The 21,818-nt window shown below is 38.9% G+C and overlaps 1 protein-coding gene across 5 annotated transcripts in view; it reads left to right on the forward strand.

Annotated features, from left to right (window-relative positions):
• Positions 1 to 297: 297 nt before the first annotated feature.
• AATF (apoptosis antagonizing transcription factor) overlaps positions 298 to 21,818 on the forward strand; it is a 110,554-nt gene continuing 89,033 nt past the window's right edge. For all 5 annotated transcript variants that reach the window (XM_072646956.1, XM_072646955.1, XM_072646954.1 and 2 more), the window contains exons 1-4: positions 298 to 533; positions 1,518 to 1,709; positions 9,344 to 9,739; positions 10,188 to 10,325. In XM_072646956.1, coding sequence (XP_072503057.1) covers positions 443 to 533; positions 1,518 to 1,709; positions 9,344 to 9,739; positions 10,188 to 10,325 — 817 coding nt within the window. In that variant the 5' untranslated portion in view covers positions 298 to 442. The remainder of the gene's footprint in view (positions 534 to 1,517; positions 1,710 to 9,343; positions 9,740 to 10,187; positions 10,326 to 21,818) is intronic.

Consider the following 21,818-nt stretch of genomic DNA (forward strand, 5'->3'; position numbering starts at 1 on the left):
GTGACCGCCTCCCCCTTTATCATTCGTCAGGGGCTCCCTTCTCCCCGCACCAGCCGTCACGGACGGCTAGAACAGCGAGAACCGACCGAAAGACTCACAGACCCAGCCTCGCAGCCTAGCAGGAGGACGGCGCAGCTACGCGCACACCCCCAACTTCTGCCCCCCCACGCACGCACGTATTTTCGCACGCAAGCGCATACTTGGTCTCCGTTGAATTTCCCTCTCGCCTTTTCTCCCCGCCCCTCCTTCCGTTTACCGTGACGCAACGGCTGGCCCCGCCCTTACCCATCTGCCCCGCCCCCTCGGGCCGCGCGCCTCCCGGAAGTTGCCGGTGCAGGATCCGCGATCCGCGAGCGTGAGTCGGTGCGGCGTTTGGCGGAGCCGCTCCGGGGGAGGCGGCGGCAGAGCGCGCGAGGACTGGGCAGGCTGGGGTCGCGAGATCATGGCAGCCCCGCAGCCCCTGTCACGGCAGCTGGAGCAGCTGTTGGACCCGCGGCCGAGCGAGGCGGACCCGGAGGCGGATCCCGAGGAGGGTGAGTGAGAAGGCTCTGCAGGCCCGGGGACCACGTGCGGGGTGGGGGGCGCTCCTCCCCGCTCTGGGTGCCGCGCTCCAGGGGGAGGGGTAGGGGCCGCGCTCCAGGGGGAGGGGTGGGGGCGGCTCTTGGGCCCTAGCCCAGCTTCATCCTGCGGTCCTGCGTGTGCTGTACGCCCCCAGCCGCACTGCTTCGGGGCCTGGGCACGGGTGTCTGGGGACTGGGCGTCGTGAGGGGGCAGCTTGCGTGCTGGGTTGGAACCACAGGAACTGGGTTCGAATACGGACACCTGCTCCTGGGGAGCAAACACTGCCCTTTGCCTTTATTTATATCGTTAGCCTCTCGCCAGTGCCCGGCACATAGTAGGCGCTGAGACCTTGGGCAAACCAGGCAGCCTAAAGCGTTTGTTAAGCTCCTGCTACGTACCAGGCTCCGGTCCAGACGCTGGAGATGCACCAAAAGGCTAAGCCAGTGCCTGCCCTCAAGGAACTTAGGTTGTGGTGAGAGACCATGCAAATAAGAGCACGCAGTGGCTGTGGAGTTCAGAGGACCCGGTCCGAGGCCTGCCTCTGGGACCTGCGCCAAGTCAGTTAGGCTTTCTGAGCCTCAGTTTCCCCATATGTAAAGTGAGGGGGCTAGGCCCAATGGCCTTGGAGAAGCTTATGATTGTTTGATTTTACTGTATAATATGGCATGCATATGAAGGGCCTGATTTGTTGCTTAGGTTTTCTCTCCTTCCCCACCCCCCCACACCCCCAGTGTATTTGGTTATATACAGATGGCTCCTGAGAAAATAAGTGGGGGTTATGCAGTTTGGTTGCAATCTGTTGTGCTGTTTGGCTCCACTTTAGCATAGTCAGATATTGGGTGACTTCTTGGAGTTGGTGGAGTGGGGGTGAGAGGGAGGATGTAAATAGCTGCCCTCTTATGGGGGACCTTTTTAATGACTCTTTCTCCTCCCCCTCCTCTTTTTTTTTCTTTCAGCCACTGCTGCCCGAGTTATTGACAGATTTGACGAGGGTGAAGATGAAGACAGTGACCTCACTCGTGTGGGAAGCATTAGGAAAAGGGCCTTTGCTTCCATCGTAGATACGGACAAACGATATTCAGGCAAGACTACTTCTCGAAAGGCTTTGAAAGAAGACTTGTGGGAACAACCTCTATCAGAAGCATCTGGTGAGATAGATATTATATATGTCTTACTCTTTCTCTCCCTCTCTCCTGTTTCTTTGGGGGTGAAACCTTTGAGAATTGCCAATTCAACAACAAACTACCATATAAATAAGCCATTAAAGGAAGATATAAATCCAAATGAGTTATATGGATCCTGCTATCAAGTAAACTGCAGCCCAGCAAGGTAAATGAGATACATAGACAAACAGATACCAAGTAGAGTGGGATAGTTGTATAAGAATGTTACAAACAAAATGCTGTGAGAATTCAAAGAAAGGAGAGATCACTTCTGCCTTAGGGGAGGGCGATGGCATTTGAGCTTGACTTGAGCTTTCCCAAGACTGATTAGTAATATTTCACTGGACAGAAGTGGTAGGAGGGCATCCTAGGCAGATGGAATAGTGTGAGCAAGCACCCAGAGGCAGGAAAATAATTGTATATGTTTTGAAAATATGAATTAAGCTTGCTTGCATCATATCATGTGAAGGGAAGTATTGTGGGATGGTTGGAATGATAGGTTGTTGTGTCTAGGTATGAGAAGTATTAATTTGGAAAGGTTATCATTGCTGTGGTGTGTAGGATGGATTGAGGCAATAAAACTAGTTAGAAATTAGTTTTAGTACTATAGAAGAGCTTTGTGCTGTGGTTCCCCAGGGTCTTAGAAGATATTGTATGGTTTTAGAGCTGGAAGGGAATAAGATTCTGAATCCTGGAAAGAAATTATGCTGCTGTTTCTCCCTGTTCAGACTTATAGTTGAGTAGAGATGAGAAAATGCAGATGGGATGCTGGAGAAACATTATGTTCTGCTAAGTTTAGTTCTTACTTGGGATATTGACTCCTTAGTTTGTTTCCAAGCTCCCTCATTGTTTCATACTAGCTGACTTAGCTTTATACTGGTAAAAATGAAAGTAATCCATGCTTTCTTTCTCCCCAAAAGTGGATCATGAGAATAAGTAAAAGCACTGAGTTTTTCAGAGGAGTAGCAAGTCAAATGGAAGAAGTTGAAGGTGATGGTCAAAGAGTATCCCTATTTGGATGTTTTCAGTAAGACAGGGCAAAGCATTTGACTGTCCTATTGTGGATGATAGTCCTTGACAAAGAACTTATACAATGTTAGGGCTATAATAGCTGAATTTTCCCCTTATTTTAGCTCTAAGATCACTGATTACTCGGTTTCTTATTCTTCAGCTATAAATAGATCTAAGGATCAGTAATAAGACATAAGGGATGAGAAAAGGTGGCTTCCTGATCCGTGTGACAGAAGAATTGGTATTGCTTTAAAAATATATACCTTGCTACAGAGTCATAGAATTTTAGAGTTGAAAGAGACTTTAGAAATCATCTAGACCAATTCCTTAATTTTCCACCAAATGTTTGGAGAGAGGCACTGACTTACCTAAGGTCACACAGCAAGTTAGTGGCACAACCTGGACTAGAAACTTCAATCATTTGACTCCTAGGTCACTGCTCTCTGTGTCTTATTCCATTCCCAGAAGGGACTATTGATTTCCTGTGTGTTTTTGATTTGCATATTGTGCCCAAATGTACTGAGAGTGAAGTAAAGACCTCCTGAGGTTGTCTGGTAGTCCTGGCTTAGTGCTTATTCAAATGTTAATCAGTTACATAGTTGGGTCCCTACTATCTGCTTTGTGTTTCTGTGCAGTTTTCCAATCAGGCAATAAAATTCAACCATCTTATTTTCCATAGACTTGGGCATTTTGTTGAACCTGTACTTATTAATTGCCTACTATCTGCCAAGCAGGCACTGTGTTTGGCATTAGTAATACTCATCCAGTGAGTGAAACATTGGAACTTCCCTTCTAACGGAAGACAACAAAGACACATGTAATTATATAGAGAATAAATATATATGGAAAAATGCTGATAAATATAAAGTAATTAAGTGCAAGCTGTTGGGTGGATCAGGAAAGGTCTCATGCAGAGTTTCCTGAGCTGCATCTTGAAAGAAGAGAGGGAAGCTTATGAGGCAGAGGTGAGATGGACGTGAGTTCTAAGTATGGGACAGAGCCGGCACAAAAGCATCAAGACAAGAGTGTTCTGTTTGAGGAACAATAAGGTGGCGAGTTTGACTGGATTACAGTGAGTCATGTGCCAGGAATTTGTGCATGTTGAATATATGAAATACTCAATGAATAAATGAATGATTACCTCTCATCAGGACCATTACATCAGTCTTTAGTCTCTCCCCCACTTCAGGCAACCCTATCAGCCAAGTTTTCCTAAAGTGTAGCCCTGATTATATCATTCTCAGTTGGAGTTTTAATGGTTCCTTATTGCATTCTTAAGTAAGTTCAAGTTTCTTTATCTTTACCTGGATTCGTATTCAGTGCTCTTCATGCTCTGGCTCCAGTACATCCATACAAGCTATCTTATGTTTTTCCCCTCTACCTGCCTGTGTTCCAGACAAACTCTACCATTTGTCATTCCCTGGGTATGCCTGTCTCTTTTTTACCTCCTTACTTTTTGTCCATGCTTTTCCCATTTTAAATGGACAGCCCCATGTTAACTCAAGGTAGGTGGACGAGAGGATTCTGGGAAGATGGCGGAGTAGGTCAGAAAACTTTCTGGCTCCCCAAATTTCCTTCACAAAAGAAAGATAGAACATCGCCTCAGAGCAGCAGAAATAAACATGAGGTAAAGCAGATATCCTCATAGGACAGTTTGAGAAGACCCCATGAAAGACCTGACCTTCAGGGGCCCGAGGTTTGACGTGAGTGAAGTGCAGACTCCTGGGGAGGAGAGGGGTGGTGTGCGACATCTGATAGCTGAGTAGGAGATTGAAGGATCTTCCACTGTTTAGGGATGCCAAGCACAGATGCTAACCAGATGTATCCTGAACTGTTGTTTCAGGGAGAAGGAGCTAGCATACACCTGGTGAGTGCAATCGAGAGGGGCAGAGACCCTGTTGGCTATGGGCACTTGCAGGAGAGCAGAATCTCTGTTTTCAGTTGTGGGGCAGAGAGGACAGCTGTAGTTTTGCAGCCACTGGAGGGGGACTGCAGGGAGCAAGATCATTTTTGGAATAGTGTGGCTAGGGGCCTTAGCTGTGGCTTAGGAGTGGAGAGGAGAGCCCAACGTTGGTTCCCCAGGCAGACCTCAGAAAATAACAGTAAGAACGACCTGAGGCTTGGGATCTTCATTCCCGGTACTTCCGCACTACAACTTGATTATGCTATGCTAATAGCTGCTAACAGTAAAATAAAACAGCAAATAAATGAGTAAATGAGTAAGAAAAGGAGAAAGAACTCAACCATAGATCATTACTATGGGGATAGAGAAAATCTGGATTCATATTTAGAGGAAGATAGTAGAGCTAAAAAAAAGCTACCCCTTTTTCAATGAGAAATGTCAAATGGTCCCAAGCACAAAAAACATTCTTAGAAGAGCTTAAAAAGCACTTTAAAAATCAAAGAATAAAGACTGAGGAAAAGTTAGAAAAAATAATAAGAGCAATCCAAGAAAATTATGGAAAGAAAGTCAACCAACTGGAAATAGAGAATCAAAAACTTGAAGAAAATTCCTTGAAAACTAGAATCGGGCAAGGGGAAACTAGTGACATTCTAAGTCACCAAGAAATCATAAAACAAAATCAAAAGAGTGAAAAAATAGAAGAGAGTGAAACATCTCATCAGAAAAACAACCTACCTAGAGAACATATCAAGAAGAAATAATATAAGAATAGTTGGGCTACCTGAAAATTGCAGTTAAATAAAGAATCTTTATATTATTACATTACATTATATTATTATATTACAAGAAATTATCAAGGAAAATCGTCCTGAAGTTCTAGAATAAGGCAAAGCAGAAATAGAAAAAAAATTCACCAATCACCACTTGAAAGAGGTCCCAGGACGAAAACTTACAGGAATGTCGTGGCTAAGTTTCAAAGCTCCCAGGTTAAGGAGAAAATATTGGAAGGAACAAGAAAAAAACAATTTAAGTATCAGGGAGCTACAATAAGGATTACACAAGTCCTAGCAGCTACTGTGTTGGACTGTAGGTCTGTGACCAAAGGTAACTTACCCAGCCAAGTTAAGTGTAATCCTGAATGAAAAAAATTGGACATTTAATGAACTCAAAGACTTTTAGGTTTCTATTACAAAAACCCCAGAACTTCAGGGAAAATTTGATACATAACATCCAGGAAAAATATAAGGTAAACATTAAAGACCAATTATAAGGGACTCAACAAGGTCAAATTGTTTACTTTGTATATGAGAAAATGTTATTGGTACTCTTATGATTGTCATCATTATTTGGGTAGTTTGAAAGAAAGGATTGGGCTGAGCTGAGTATGATAGGGTGGTTCTAAAAAAAACTGTAGGGAGAGACAAAAAGGAGTAATTATCTCATTCAAATGATACATAAAAGGAAAAATTGATACAGAATCTAGTAGGGATTAGGGTAAGTAGTGCTGGAACCTTACTCTTATTGGGAATAGGTTAAAGAGGAAGTGTGTGTGTGTGAGTGTGTGCGCAAAAAGAAATAAGACGCCAAGGGGATAGGGTAGGGGAGAGGTTCAGGGAGGGACTGAGAAGGGTGGATAGATTAAGGAATAGTAGGGCAGGGTAGCTGGTAGAAGTAAAGCAAAGTAATGAGGAGGGATAGGGCAAATATGGTGAGAAGGATAGTGAGGAGGAATAGGAAGGAGGAAAATACACAAGTAATTGTAGCTTTTAGAGTATGAATGGGATGAATTTACCTATAAAGCAGAAATGGATAGTAGATTAAAAATTTGAATCCAACAATATGTTGCTTTCAGGAAACATTATAAAAATGAGAGATAAACACAAAGATAAAATAAATTTGGTATGTAAATTTAGAATTTAGCATGTAAAAAAAAGGCAGAAATAGTAATCATGATCTCAGGCAAAGTTGAAGTTAAAATAGATTTAATCAAAAGTGAAAAATAAAGAAATTACACTGTATGTCAGCAATATTATTCAGTATTGTTTTAGACCATTTAAAATACCTAGACAGTATAAAATACTGAAGCATATGCGTGCCAAAATAAACACAAGAACTATGTGCACATAAACATAAAATGCTTTATACAAAAAAAACTCAGATCTAAATAATTGAAGCAATAGTTATTGTTCATGGGTAGGTAAAGCCAATCTAATTTTTTAAATGACAATTTTACTAATCTATTTAATGTCATCCCAATTAAATTACTAAAAAAAATTTTACTGAGTTAGAAAAAATAACAAAGTTCATTTGGAAGAACAAAAGGTCAGGAACTTCACAGAAATCAGGGGAAAACTATGGAACAAGATTAGATTCAGCAGTATTGGACCTTAAAGTATGAAGTGTAAAAAAGATAATTTTGATTATTTTAAATTAAAATTTTCTAGTATAAATAAAATCTACATAGCCAAGAATAGAAAGAATACAAAAAATTGTGAGGGGAAACTTTCATAGACAGTCTCTCAGATAGGATGTGATTGGGTTGTAATATTGCTGTGGTATGGGAAATGATGAGCTAGTTGATTTAGAAAACATGGAAAGATTTGGACTTATGAAGAAAGATGCTATCTACCTTCAGAGAAACAGATAATAGGAAGAAATAAGCATCATATGGTCTTATCATATATGTGTATGAGTGTATATGTGTATACATGCATATATTTATAGATATGCATGCGTATGTATATCCATGCTTAATTGTAGCCTTCTTTGGGCTGGGGGGGGGGGTGTGGCAGGAAGGGAAAAAATAAAATAAAAAGTGCACAGCAGAGAACAAAAGAAAACCAACAAGGAAGCAAAGCTTGACAGCTTTGAAAACAATGTGTAGCATTTATAGGTTTTTTTCCAATGGCAATTTATTATTTTATATTAAATCCTCTCTTGTGGTCTGCCATGTACATGGCAATTTTTTTCTTTACTTATTTTGTATTTAAGTTTAAAATAAAAAATTTGCAGAAAAATAAAAATCAAGGTAGGTGGAAAAGCAGGATGATGAAGACGAAGAGTTGCTTTGCTTCCACAGTACCAAACTGTTATAATCTTACCTGAAGGGAAGGCTTAGCAGACATGCTTTGTTTTCGATGAAATCTTCCTAGATATTCCCCCAGCTTGATGTTAACTTTTTTTCCACTGAGTCTGCCAAGTGTTTTGTATCTCTTGAATGAATGAATGGATGAATGAATGAAGAGTAGATCTAATATATTCTATATGTATTCAAAGCACTGTGCTAAGTCCTGAGGATACAAATAGAAAAAGTCACACAGTCCTTGCTCTCAAGGAACTCCCCTTCTGATGGGGAAGATGACATAAAAGGTTTCAGCCTTGAGTCAGGGAGAGGTCTTTCATGGTCACTGGAATGCTGCAGCAAAGCAGATTTAATCCTATTGGTTTTCTTTTCTGTCTTTTCCACTGGTGAAATCTTGTCAGTTTCTGATATTGAACTATTCAACAGAGCCAGTGGCTTTGGTGACAAGAACTTTCTGGATTTTTAGTAGGTATGGCTATAATGCTTGCTGAAGCAGTTGCCAGGCTGCCTCTCCACAGGGATTGGTCACTTCTCAGGATGATGACTAAGGACATTGGGCTGGAAACACTACTATTCCTAAGGCTTTTGGGGTCAGCACTCCGGGCTTTCTCCATCAAAGTCTAAGAGGAGATGATAGTCCAGGTGTGGTAGTGGTGGTAATGGTTTGACTTAACTGGCCCATGCTGCCTCCTATCTTTCCCTCAGGGTGCCCTGATGCTTCAGTGAGGCAGGTTTGGATGGCAGTTGGTGGTGATAACTAGCCTCTTCTCCTTAGGAATTACCTTCCCACAGGATGGTTGTGAGGGGTGAGCTGGCAACAGGACCTGTGGTCTAGTGGTACTGCTACTCCCAGGACTCCTGTGCCTATTTGATTGTTGACGGCAGTCTTCTGATTGATGTGATGGAGGTGATGAGGAAGGTAAGCCCCTTCTCCTGAGGGATTTCTACACTCAGTTATGGCTCAGTTTTATGGGGCTGGGCTAGAGTCTGGTCTGGTGGTTTGGGAAGCACTACTGTTCCCAAGGTTCTTGCGTTCAAAATCCTAGGGTGTCTCTATCAGGAATATGAAGGGAGATGATGATCAGGTTGCTGTTGTTGATGATGGTTGTGATTTGATTTGGTTGATATATTTTGCTTCATATCTGTCACAGGGTGCCTTGCTGCTTTGTATTTTAAGTATTTGTGTACTTTCCCTTTTTCCCTTACTAAATTGCAAATTCCTCAAAGGCAGAGACTATATTTTGTCCATCTTTTTGTCTTCTACAGTGCTTTGTATTTAGTGGATATGCAATAAATACTCATGGAATGAATGTACAGCTATGCCCAGAGTCCCCAGTAAAGGGAAGTTATATTCATACTCTGTCTATAGGTCGTATGTAATACTTACATACCCTTGTTCTGACAGAGGGAGAAAGAAAAACCATTCCTAAGATACAAAGACTAGGTTGGTGTCTAGGCTTTGTCTTTAAGTTTTCCGTCTATTCCTGTTCCTTAGAAGGTGAAAGTAAAGGAAAAAACTATTAGCTTTAGATGATGACTTTGAATAAGTTTGTGAAGCAGTGGTTGATATTTTTCTTCAGTTAATATTCATTTTGTTTTCCTTCTTTCCTTCCTCATTATTAGATGGAGAAGCATCTGATGAAGAGCCAGAGAGCACAGGGCTAGTGGAGTCTGATGAGGAACAAAGGAGTTCTGCCGAGGAGCTGGAATCCAGTGATGATGAGGGGAGCAGTCTGGAAAACAAAGGCCAGAGAGAGAAGAGGGACACTCATTCTTCAGGCTTCAATTTTCAGAGCATCAGTGACTTGGAAAATTTTACTAAGGAAATGGATGAGGTTGGCAGCGGTGAGGAGGAGGAAGAAGAAGAAGAAGAAGAAAACAGCATGGAAGAGGAAGATGGTGAGGAAATTGAGGAGGCTGTGCCTGAAGACAAAGATGATGATGAAACAGTGAGGACCTTCTCAGCAGACAAAGTGTCAGAGGAAGTGGAGAAAGGGAGAGCTGTGAAGAACCAAATAGGTTGGTACCTGAGTTTTGCTGATTGCCAATTTCTCTGTCTCCACATTTGATCTACTTTCTTTTGTTTGCTATCTCCCTCCTGTGCCCTTCCAATTACTATGTGACATGCCCCACTTACCTGGAGGCCTAGGGCCCCATTCCTTTATGTTAAGTCTGTCATCTCCATATTGAGTAGCACAGTTGGCTCTGCCCTAATACCTGAGGCAACTAGATTTCAGCTTCAGATGTGAAAATCTTTTTCTTTTCTCTTGGGTGTTGGAATCACAGATGAATGAGTTGTTGCTCATGTGTAATGCATATTTGTTTTCAAAACACTGTTTTTCTTCTAATTTGTGAAACTTGGCAAATAACTGTGATGGGACTATGGAGGTAAGGGGCCTAGGATTATTACTCTTCTAGGAAAAGGTATCATAACTAAGTGATGGCTTTCTGTTTTCCTGATTCTTAGCACTGTGGGACCAACTCTTGGAAGGGAGGATCAAGCTGCAGAAAGCTCTGCTGACAACCAACCAGCTTCCCCAACCTGATGTGTTTCCAATTTTCAAGGACAAGGGCGGGTCAGAGTTTGCCAGTGCCCTGAAAAACAGTAAGGACGCTTATATACTGAAATACTTATGGAATGAACATATTTGTGCCCAGAACCAAGAGTTCTGTACAATAAATTTAAGAGAATAAGGTTTACTTACGAGGTGGCTTGCTTCATTTAGTAAGAGTGTTTACCTTGGTTTAAGGATCAAAGCGCATCACAAGGTAATATTTCTTAAATTGTCCTTTACTGTAGGTATGTAGTTTGAAGGGAAGGTATAAAAACAGTTGGAAGATTTCCAGTACTGAAAGACTGGCTGAGATAGATTTGTACTGTGTATACCTGGTCTCTAGTACAGAGGGTTAAAGTAGGGAGTAGGGTGGGTGAGTTGCAAATATTAATTGGGAGCACCAAATCCTCTGATCACCATGGTGTCTGTTTATTCTGGTCAGTGAATAGGAAATTTTATAGCTGTGTGTGTACCAATTGTACCCTGTACTAATTGGAATACAAAGACAAAAGTGAAGCAGTCAGTACCCTTGAGGAGCTCATTTTTTAATGGTGGGAATAACAATTCAAGTCTCCTTGAAGTTATGTAGTCCAACCTCATTGGACAAGAGAGGAAACTGAGGTGGTAGGTGTGTGTGAAGGGTTTTGCCTAAGGTCCTACAGGCAGTAAGCTGTAGAATCTGGAGGATTCACACTCAGGTCCTGTCACCCCCAAATTAGTGCTCTTTCTTCCTCCCAACACTGCACTGTTACGTACAGAATAGATAATACAGGGTCACCTGAGAGAGGATGGCACAAGCTGAGGGAACTGGGCAGGACCACCCGTAGAAGGTGATGGGCTGAGTCTTGAAGTCAGAAATTCTAAGAGTTGGGAATGAGAAGGGAGGGACAGCATTCAAGGCCTGGGGAACAGCCAATTGAAAAGCACCTAAAGTGTCATGTAAGGCAGATGGCTGTATTGTAGAGTACCTAAAGGGAAAGGAAATTTATGTAGAATCCTGGAGTCTTAGAGCTGAAAAAGGACCTCAGGAAGTCATTTAATCCAGTTGGTTATCTACTTGAGGTAGAATTACACTTTACTCACTAAAGGCAAATGTCTTCTATTTATTATTGTCAGACTTGTAAGACTTGGGATTATAAAATCTTGGGCTCCCAGAAAAGGATTCAGAGATGATATGATTATCTCAGCAAGCATAAATTTGTTACTTGCCATCTTAGGGTCTAGGGCTCCCCAAAGAAAGGTTTAAACTTCTCTAAAAACCAGTAGTTAGAGGAGGACAACCCCAATCACTAGACTTCCCAACTTTTTAAAGAATTACATTATTTCATTTCACCTTTCAAATAAACTGCCTCCTCTCCTCCTAACTTAAGGTAAGACAATGAACGTCTAACTTGGGGCTTGGGTCTATACAGGATGGGCTAGCTCTCAGGGAAACCTGTGCAGGACCCTATTTATAGAGCATGGTTTTGCTTTTCTTTTATATTCTTGAGCCAGCAATAGACTAGCACAGATTAATAATTTAAGGCATTGAATCAAAAGCTTTTACAACATCATTTCTAAAGATTTTGAGAGAGGGAGGTCTGTTAACCTCCTTCTTGGAAAATACTTAATCAGAAATTACTTCTAGCATGTAATCTTTATGTTGTATCTCTTACCGTAATTGAAGTCTTATTTCCTATGTGAAAATAGAAAACATTTGCTTAGTGTCATCCTTCCAGTAACTCCTCAGATAGCAGGAAGGCAGTTATTACTTTGCCTTCACTTTTCCTGCTAACTGTTGTACTAGGGGTTTTCAAATGTTGTGAAGATTGGTAGCCTTTCTGGAATTTTTCATTCTCTCTTGTGCCTTGACTATTAGTGTGTTTTTGGAGTAGGGCCTCGAGGAATATACGGTTGGATATAGTTGGAATATTTAATGAAACTTTCAAAAAAATGCCAGAGATGCCTTGTGGTCCTGGGTAACAGTGGGGAAACACTGTTGTAGATTAAATAACTCTGTCCTTTATTTTTTTCCGGTATGTCCTGTTTTCTGGTTTTTTTGTTCACTTTTGTTTTCACTGTACCCTCTCTAATTTTTTATAGCTGTCTTAAAATGGATATTTACATAATGACTGAACAGGGTCTTATATAGTGGTTGAATTAGAGTTCAGCTACTAGATAGCATTTTCATCTTGGCTATTTTATAACATTATTAACTCACTTAACTTTGCTATCCTAAGGTCATTTTTTGTTGCAGCCTCCAGTTGATCTAGATCACTTCTAAGGTCTCTTCCAGCTGTGATCCTGTAATCCTGTGAACTAAGCCTAAAGTTATATAATATTAGAGCTGGAAGAGACTCTAAGAGTCATCTGTTCCAGCCCTTTCATTTTGCAGATAGGAACGAGAGCTAGAGAGTTTCAGAGACTTGTCCAAAATAATTTTTGTTATTATAATGTTTCATCATAGGTCTTTGAAGAACAGCATTTCACTGATCTGTCATAGTGGAAGAGGGTGAAAAGATTCAGCAAGAATTTTTCAGGTGCCTTTGTGTGCAAGGGTATATTGTTAGATTTAGGAATAGACCTCCTTGTCTAAATAGATACCATGTATCTCAGACATCTCTAGCACCCAGGTTGGGAATAGATCTCCAGTGGCCACATTCATCATCCAGATATTTAAGTAGATTTTTTGGAGGGGGGGAATCATCTAGTCTAACATTTTCATTTTACAGATGAGGAGACTGAGACCCAAAGAGGTTAAATAACTTGCCTAAAATCACAACTGTATAGTAAATGGAAGAACCAGAAGTAAAGGTCAAATTGTCTACCTTGCTTGTGCCCCTCTGGTTCTGTTCTCCTGATATTCTAGGTCTACTTTTTTATGTATCTAGAAAGCTGGATTCTGTGGGAACTAAAAGGGAAGATTTGTTGGCCATTATGACTTCTGAGAAAGGCAACTTTGCATAGTGAAGACATAGAATTTGGGTGACCTGGATTCAAGTTCTGTCTCTGATATCTACTTTCTGTGTGACCTTGGATGTCATTTTATGTTTCAGTGCCTCTGGTAATTCTCTGAGATTATAAATGGCAGAATGGCAGATTATCTCTCTGTCACTTGAAACTGCTTTCTACAGCTTTGATTTTGATTCTGAAGTCACAGTCATGAGCCCAAAACAAAAAATCTCGTAAAATAATTTGAAGGAAACTTGCTGTCAGACCTTGGCTTAGTAGCTAGACTTAATAGGGAAGTATTCAACAAATTTTACTTTTGGAAATAGTTGTCCCTACTCTTTCCTCCCCACCCCACCCCCATATAAATCCCTTTCTGTATATAGATTTGTACGTCAAATACAACTTTGTCAAAAATCTAGTAATGTATTGGTGAAAGAATTTTGTATTTATTTATGGATAGCACAAAGTTATAAATGAATAGCTTATTTTCTTTTGGGAAAGAAAAAAAGTTACTGGAAGAAGCCCTAGCGTATGTGACCTAAGTGGGAAGGAGACCTGGAAGAGAGAGAGATGACATTTCTGTAACAGGTACATCTCACTGTCTTTATTCAAAATTAGCTCCACAGCTTTAAATGAAGTGATTAAAAAAAGTCAAACTCCAGCCATAATAAGATGACCTTTTAGTGAAATGCATGTTATTAACGTATTTAATGATATGCATTACAAACTGCAGTGAGCACCATGTTTCATTATAGGTCTAAAATGCAATATCATTAAAGACCTTTAATAGAAACAATGGTTGACATTTTGATATTTCCCATAAGCAAAATATATCCAAGAACACAGAGTATAATGTAATATAAATACAGGAGAAGTGAATTATTTTTTTTAGTTGAAAAAGAATTTGAAAATAAATTTCACTGTTAATAACTTGGTCTATCTCCTTTCCTTATTCAGTCATTTTATTCAGAAAAGGTATCTCATCCTCCAGTCCTTTCATGCCAATATTGTGTCAACCTGCCAGTCAAAAAATTCTTCCTTACATCTTACTAAAATTGTAAACTGTTTGCTCTTGTTTGGCCTTCCATTGACATTGCCAACAATTGCTCAACATTCTCCCTGTGAAAACTTAATATACTCAGATAATAATCAAGTCACTTGTAAGGTCGCCAGTTTTCCCTTTTCTTAACTAAACATCTTTTATTCCTTTAATCTTTTCTTACAGCACCAACTTTTCATTCACCTGGGCCCTGTCTTGGAAAAGTGTGTGTCCCATCTTCCCTCAACCCCCTACCCCAAGGAATGGATGGTGGGATATATATTGTGAAGAACTAATATTTAATTTCTTACTTGTGAGTTAGGGGTACCATTTAAGTGCATCCTCCAGATAAAGAGCCCTCAAAGATGAATTAACAGCTTAACAGTGGTGTTCATTTCTTATCCTCAATAACACTGACTATTAAAGTCCAGTACAATGAAGCTGTGCCACAGGTATTTGCCATCAGATAATTACAGGGGAGCAGCTAGGTGGCTCAGTAGATAGAGCACTAGGCCTGAAATCAGAAAGATTGTGACCTCAGACATTTTACTAGCTGTGTGACCCTGGGCAAGTCACTTAACCCTTACCTGCATAAAACTGGAAAAGAAAATGGCAACTCACTTTAGTATTTTTGCCAAGAAAACCCCATAGACAGTTGGTCCACAGGGTTACAAGGAGTCAGACATGACTGGAGAACAACCAACTACAAGAAGCTGGCCCTTGTCCAAGAAGCTTGACTCTGTTGGTGAACTCTTTGTCCATGGAAAAGAAAGTCTGTTTCCATCTAAGTTAAGTGTTCTGATTTGGACCCATGGATCTCTTTGGCAGTTTGGTGAAGCCTTTAGAGGCCTTCTCAGAATCATGTTTATTAAGGCATTCAAAAATTTGAAATTCAAAGGAAGCCATTTATATTGAAATACAGTTATTAGAATATGTTTTAAAATACCAGGTCTTGGTCCTCAGGTTGACCACTCCTGATTTAAAGTAATTGCCTCATTAGCCTGATGATAGTTCTCCTAGAAGTTAGTTGAACTTGAAGTTGGTTGATAGACTTATATAGTACTTTGCTGTATAAGTAAAGTGTTTGGTAAAGTATTTACAAATGTGGTCTCATTTGATGATCCTCACAACCATCCTGGGAGGTAAGTGCTATTATTACCCCATTTAGAGACAAGGAAACAGAAAATTATTAAGTGACTTGCCCGGGATCAAAACAGCTAATAAGTATTCTAAAGTTAGATTTGAACTCAGGTAGGTGTTCCTGATTCCAAGACCAGTGATTTAACCGTGACATTCCGTAGCTGCTTCCTTATACTTACTTTATTGGAGACAGGTTGCCATTTGTCACATTACGTCCTAGTGAATTAGCTCTTTGTTAACTGTTGGATCCTTTCAGTTATATGGAGAAGGCCATCCTGGTGATACTGGGTATCCTCATTGATTGGCCTGGACAGTGTTTCTCTCTATAGATTTGACAGTTTCTTCTCTTGGTATGTTAACTAGTTTCTTTTTATTTTTGAGGGCTCTTATTTTGTAAGAAACAGTCCACAAGCATTTATGTGCTTACTATGTACCAGGCACTTTGCTAGGCCCTGGGGACACAAATACAATGAACGCAACAACCCCTTTTTATAAAGAGTTTACATTTTAGCGAGGAGATGAATTAATACTTTATGGAACTGAAATCCCTCTAGTCTAGCAGACTTTTCTTCTTCCTATTATGTATATAGACCCATTTCCTTCTTAACTTACTTAGAGTTCTCCCCACCTGTTTTCCCACAGTGCTCCACTTGCTTCTGCACCCTTCATTTCTTTAACAGGAACATTTTTAGGAAAGGTAGATTCCTGGATAATTCTTGGAGGGGGGCGAGTCTCTCTCATGGTAATGGACAAATGATACAGTATTTCTAGGGATTGAGGAATGGGCTGTATTAACCCACCGGGGCATTTCTGCTCAAAAAAATATCTCTTTAGCTTTAAAACCTTCCCCAGAAGAGAATAATAGATTACACACAGCTTCCGGATTTTGATGTGGGTTAGTACTGAAAAATGAGATGTCTTTAAACTCCTTTTCCCTCTCTTTTTGATAAGTGATATAATGTGGTTTGGACACTCAGAGATTCCTGAGATTCCAGGTTCTGCTTGATGATTTACTGCAAAATTGCTTATAAATTGAAGTAGAAAATGTTTTGCAGACCTGGCAGCTTTCTGGCTTCACACCCATTTGTCACCCAGCATTTCCCTTTGTGTATAGAACAAGAATTAATTAGGCTGCACTGCAGGAAAAGTTTATGGCTATAATTTATATAGGATGAATTTCTTTTTAAAGAGACAGCATTGCTTTGTTTGTACCTTTGTACATGTGTGTGTGTGTAGGTGTACACATGCCTACATGAAATGGATATATATGCACATGAGCATTTTTTTCTCCTTAAAAACCACTTGAAGAGGAGACTTTCAGAGCTTTGGAGTTGGAGACCTTTTATTCTATGCTTAGTGGAGAAGATTTAGAATTTGAGGAAGTAGATTGATGCTTTTAAAAAAGCAGTGGTAACTTTGTAATTACTGTGTGTGCGCATGTTGAATTCTGACTACATTTATACAAAAAAACACTCAGGTTTAGGTTTTCCTTGTAGATATTGGTCAGAAGTCTGAAAAAGCTTTGGATTCCAGGGCAATTATCTCCCCGCCTGTTCCATATTCTAAGATTCTGCTTTTTCCTAAGGTCTTGCTCATTCAATTAATGTTTTCATAATCAATGCAAGTCAGAACTTGCAATTTGTTCCTGATTTGCACATTAAAGAGCTCCATTAATTAAGAATCCTGGTGTTTGGCATGTTCCCGCAGGAACCGTGCATTATTTACATGGTAAAAGTACAAGATGCAAGTTTCCCAGTTGGAGGGGCGATGGCTGTTAATCCTGCCTTTTTTTTTCTTGGTAAATAACAATTCTTTCCCAACTCATTGAAACTCCTCAGGGATTTACAATTCCAAAATAGGAACAAAATGATCTAAGTGAGAGAATCACAATGGAACTGTGGAAGATTAATTATTTGTTTAAGGTGAAAGAGGTGGGGAGGGACCTCTGAAGAAGGTTCATAGAAGTGGTATGTTTTAACTTATATTGGTTCCTCCAACTTAGCCAATTGTGCAAGTCACATAATTGTTCTTATCACTGAATTTGCTGAGATTTTTCTTTTTTAATATTAGTGTGAATAGCATGTGAAAGACAACTTTATTAAATCATGGTCCCAGCAGTCTCTCTGTTTAAATTATCCTATGATCTAGGAGCCAAAAGGTTTACTAGAAATAAGTGACAGTTGTTAGATTCAAGGCATTTACATATACCGTTCCTATTTAGTGATTGCTTTTGAAGAATGTCACTCTAGCATGTTTGTTTAGATTGTACTACTATTTCTCTCTGAAACCTCTGTCTGAGGACTGATGGTAGCTTCCATCTTGATATGTGGGAGATCATCTACAATGGATCAAAGCTTGAGATCAGGCTGCTCATGGGAAGCAGGATTCAGACAGTATTTGATAATGCCTAGTGTTTGGTAGACAAACTGTATCCATCTATAAAGTGCAGCCCTCTAAGCATGTACGTGTTTATCTATAAAGTCCACCTAAAAATTCTCAGTTATAAAGTATTTTTTTGTAAGACATGGGGAAATATTTTTTTCCCTGATCCTTACAAAGCTTGTGTGGGACTTGGTTTAATTGGCTCATACATCTCTTCCATTAATTTTAAAACCAGAATTATAGGACAGAAAGGGGGAGGGGGCGAAGCATGTTTGGTGTAGCATTGCTATTGAATCTTAGAGGAAGCCTGTGTGAGAAGAAGCATTTATTACATAATTATTTTGTTATGATTGTATGTATGTGTGTTGGCCAGTCCTCCAAAGGTGTGTTTGTTATTTTTGAACTGCACTTGACCTTAGCTTAACTTCCTTGGGGATTATTTTATGACCTAGACATAGTATTGGAGTACTCTCTTTGGAATATGGACTGAGATTTACCAGATGCTGTCTTTGGTGGGCAAGTGGTCTATGGTGGGGGGAGGCAAAACAATAAATTTGACACCTACTTCCACCCACCCTCTCATTTGTAGTGGTTAGAGAAGCTGTTCATATAGTCAGTAACTTTTAAGTTGTGACCTACACTTTGCAACATGTTATACTTACTCAGATAAGGGTATAGATAATATTTCTGGTGTCCTCAGGGAATTAAGAGGATTTAATCATAGGAGCCCATTCAGAAGAGGCTATAGACGGCCATTGTGAATATAGGAATTGTTATTCTCTTTTCTTTGTATAGGGATTGGACTTGTGATTTTATTGGTATATTGAACTCTGGATGTAGAAGTTTCCTTCTACCTTTACAGATTGGCACTTTTTCTGCAACTTAAAGTCTTCTAGAGTTGTCTAGATCACTGAGAGGTTCTGTGACTTGCCTGCGGTCACACAGCCAGTAGAGTGTTGGCATTGAAATCTAGGTCTTCCTTGTTTGGAGGCTGGCTCTCTACCATGTCATAATGTCTAAAGCACTCAATAAATATTGGTTAAATTAAATTGTATTTATTAGTTGAGGTTCTTTGAAGAATAATGATGATGATGAGGGGGTGTAGGAATGGGGAGGGACAAAAGAGATTTAGGTGCAGTGTAACATTATAATTGTAGTAGATTTTAATACAGTGCTGTTTCTATGAAACACATTTATGTTCTCAATAAGTACGAAGTGACCTTGAGTGATCATCTTATCCATCTCCTTGTCTGCAAGCAGGCAAATACTTTAGTCATTAGGGACAGGGGGTTTTTTGTTTTGTTTTTGTTTCTTATTTTTTGTTTGGTTTTGTTTTCTGACATCTTCAGGGATAAAGGATCTATGGCTTCATTTGGATAATTCATTCCAGTCTTTTGTCACCCTGTTCAGTATGTCTGGCTGAAATTTCCCTTTTTCATTTTAACTTCTTTGCTTTTATTTGAATTTTTGTTGACATGAACGACTGCTTGGTTTTCTTTCATGAAAACTCTTCTTTTGCTTAAATATATTAAGTTACTCTTTAGCTTTCGCTTTAATAAACTAAATAGTTCTTTAAAATATTGATACTTTTGGATTTCATAGCACTTTATTTCCCAGTAAAATTTCTCCTCATTCCAGAGAACCATCACTTAGAATATAAAGAAAAAAGGTGAAAAAAAATTCTGCAAAATTAATTGAAACATCAGAAGAGGCCATTCTCATCTGGAGTGTTCCACATCTATTTGAAGGTGTTCATGATTCTTCAAAGAAGGGAGAAAAGTGCTTCTCATCTCTTCTTTGTGGCCAAACTTGGTCATTGCAGTTTTTAAAAATAAGCTTTTTATTTATCTTTTTTTTTTATATTATATACATTTCTAAGTTGTCTCCCTCTCTTTTTCTTAGAGAGGCACCATTTATGACAAAGGATAACAAAAAAAAAACCTGTTCTGTAGAACTAGTTACCCAACACTGAAAAAGTCTGATATTGTATGCAGTGTTCCACACTTAGAATTACCAATCTCTGCAAAGAAGAAAAGGAAGTCTCCTATTTCTTCTTCAGCGCCAAATATGGTCATAATTTTGTAGCATTCAGTTTCAGTTTTTTGTTGCTGTTCTTTCCATTTACACCATTGTAGTCATTGTGCATATTATTTTCTGGTCTCTACTTATCATCTCACTTTGCATCAGTTAGGACCTTCCTGTGTTTCTTTGTATTGACCATTTCTTACAATATAGTAAAATCCATTTATATTCACATACTACAACTTGTTTATCCATTTCCCCATTGACAGTTATCTACTTTGTTTCTGCTTCTTTGCTACTATAAAAAGTACTGCTGTAAATATTTTTTATGCATGGGCCTTTTTTTAAAATTATTGATGTCTTTGGAAGATAGGCCTAGAAGTGGAATTTTCAGGTCATAGGCTATGGATATACTAGTCACTTTCTTAGCATAATTCCAAATTGTTTTCCAGAATAGATAGACCAATTTTAGTTAACAGTGCTTTAGTTGACCCTCTTTACCTCGCTCCTCAGACACTGACTTTTCCCATCTTTTTCCATCTTTTGTCATCTTTGCTAATTTAAAGTTTGTGAAGTGAACCTAATTGTTGTTTTGATTTTCATTTGTCTTATTGGTGATTTTGAATATTCTTTCACGTGGCCGTTAGTATTACATTTCTTTTGAGAATTATTCCTATCTTTTGATTTCTAATTTCTTGGGAAATGGCTTTTGGTTTTTTATATTTCTATTAGTTGTCTATATATTTTGAATATCATAATTAGAAATTATTGATACACTAATTATTAGCAATATTGGTACAAATATTTTCTCATTTGATCACTTTCCTTTTTACTCTAGTTGCTTTAATTTTGTTTGTACAAAAGCATTTCAGTTTCTTGAAATTATCTATTTTACATCATTTTTAATGACCTTATTCCTTGTTTTGTTAAGAAGTCATTCCCTAAGACCTGTATGAACTGATGCAAAGTGAAGAGAGCAGAACCAGGAGAACACTCTATACAATAAAAGCAATATAAAAATAATCAACTTTAAAAATCTTAAGAACTAATCAACACAAAAACCCACAATTCCAAAGGACTCATGATAAAACATACTATTCACCTCCATCAGAGAACTTGAAAGGCTTGAATACAAATTGAAGCATGTTGTTTTTTTTTTTCTGGTGGAGTTGGAGGTTTGGAGGGAAAACCTAGCTAATGCTGAAATTTCTCATACACACACACACATATATATGTATGTATGTATGTATATATATATATGTATATTTGTAATAAGCTTTATTTTTCTTACCTTCTCATTAGGGATGGAAGGAATGGTAGAGGGAAGAGAATTTGTAACTAGGGGAAAAAAGAATAAAAAAATCTGTGCTTTAAAAAATAAGTAAATAAAAATGGAAAAGTTTTTAAAAAAGGAATTCTACCCTAGCCACTGTAAGGTGGTACCTGATAATATCAGTAAATGGGGAGGAACCCTTTGACAAAGTATAACACTCATTTAAGCTTTAAAAAACTCCTGCAAAACATAGGTATCCTAGGGACTTAAAAAAATATAATTAAAAGGTACTTTTGCAAAAGTTAACACTATATATAATGGAAAAACACTGGGAGCTTTCTAAATAAAGAGAGATTAAAAGCAGAAATGCTTTCTATTTGATGAGAAATTCCAAGAATAGAAATAAAATGAGAAGGAAATTCTTGTAAAGCAGCAAAGGAGGGACAAAATTATCCCTATTTGTTGTTGATACATCCGTTTACTAGAAAAACTTTAAGGGATCAGCAAAGAAACTAACTGAAACAACAGTTGAGTAAAGTAGTAGAATACAAAATAGAGCAGCAAAAATCAATCTATTTCTCTATAGCAATAACAAAATCCAGAAGAAAATAATAGGGTAATCTCAACCAAAATAACCACAAAATGCGCAACATACTAGGTAGTCAGTCTACCAAAGCACACTCAATATTTATATCAATACAGTTACAAAATGCTTCTTTAAGAAATAAAAGGTAATGGAGATATCTTGAGATATTT

The sequence above is a fragment of the Notamacropus eugenii genome, chromosome 2 (assembly GCF_028372415.1).
Source record: "Notamacropus eugenii isolate mMacEug1 chromosome 2, mMacEug1.pri_v2, whole genome shotgun sequence".
Lineage (NCBI taxonomy): Eukaryota > Metazoa > Chordata > Mammalia > Diprotodontia > Macropodidae > Notamacropus > Notamacropus eugenii.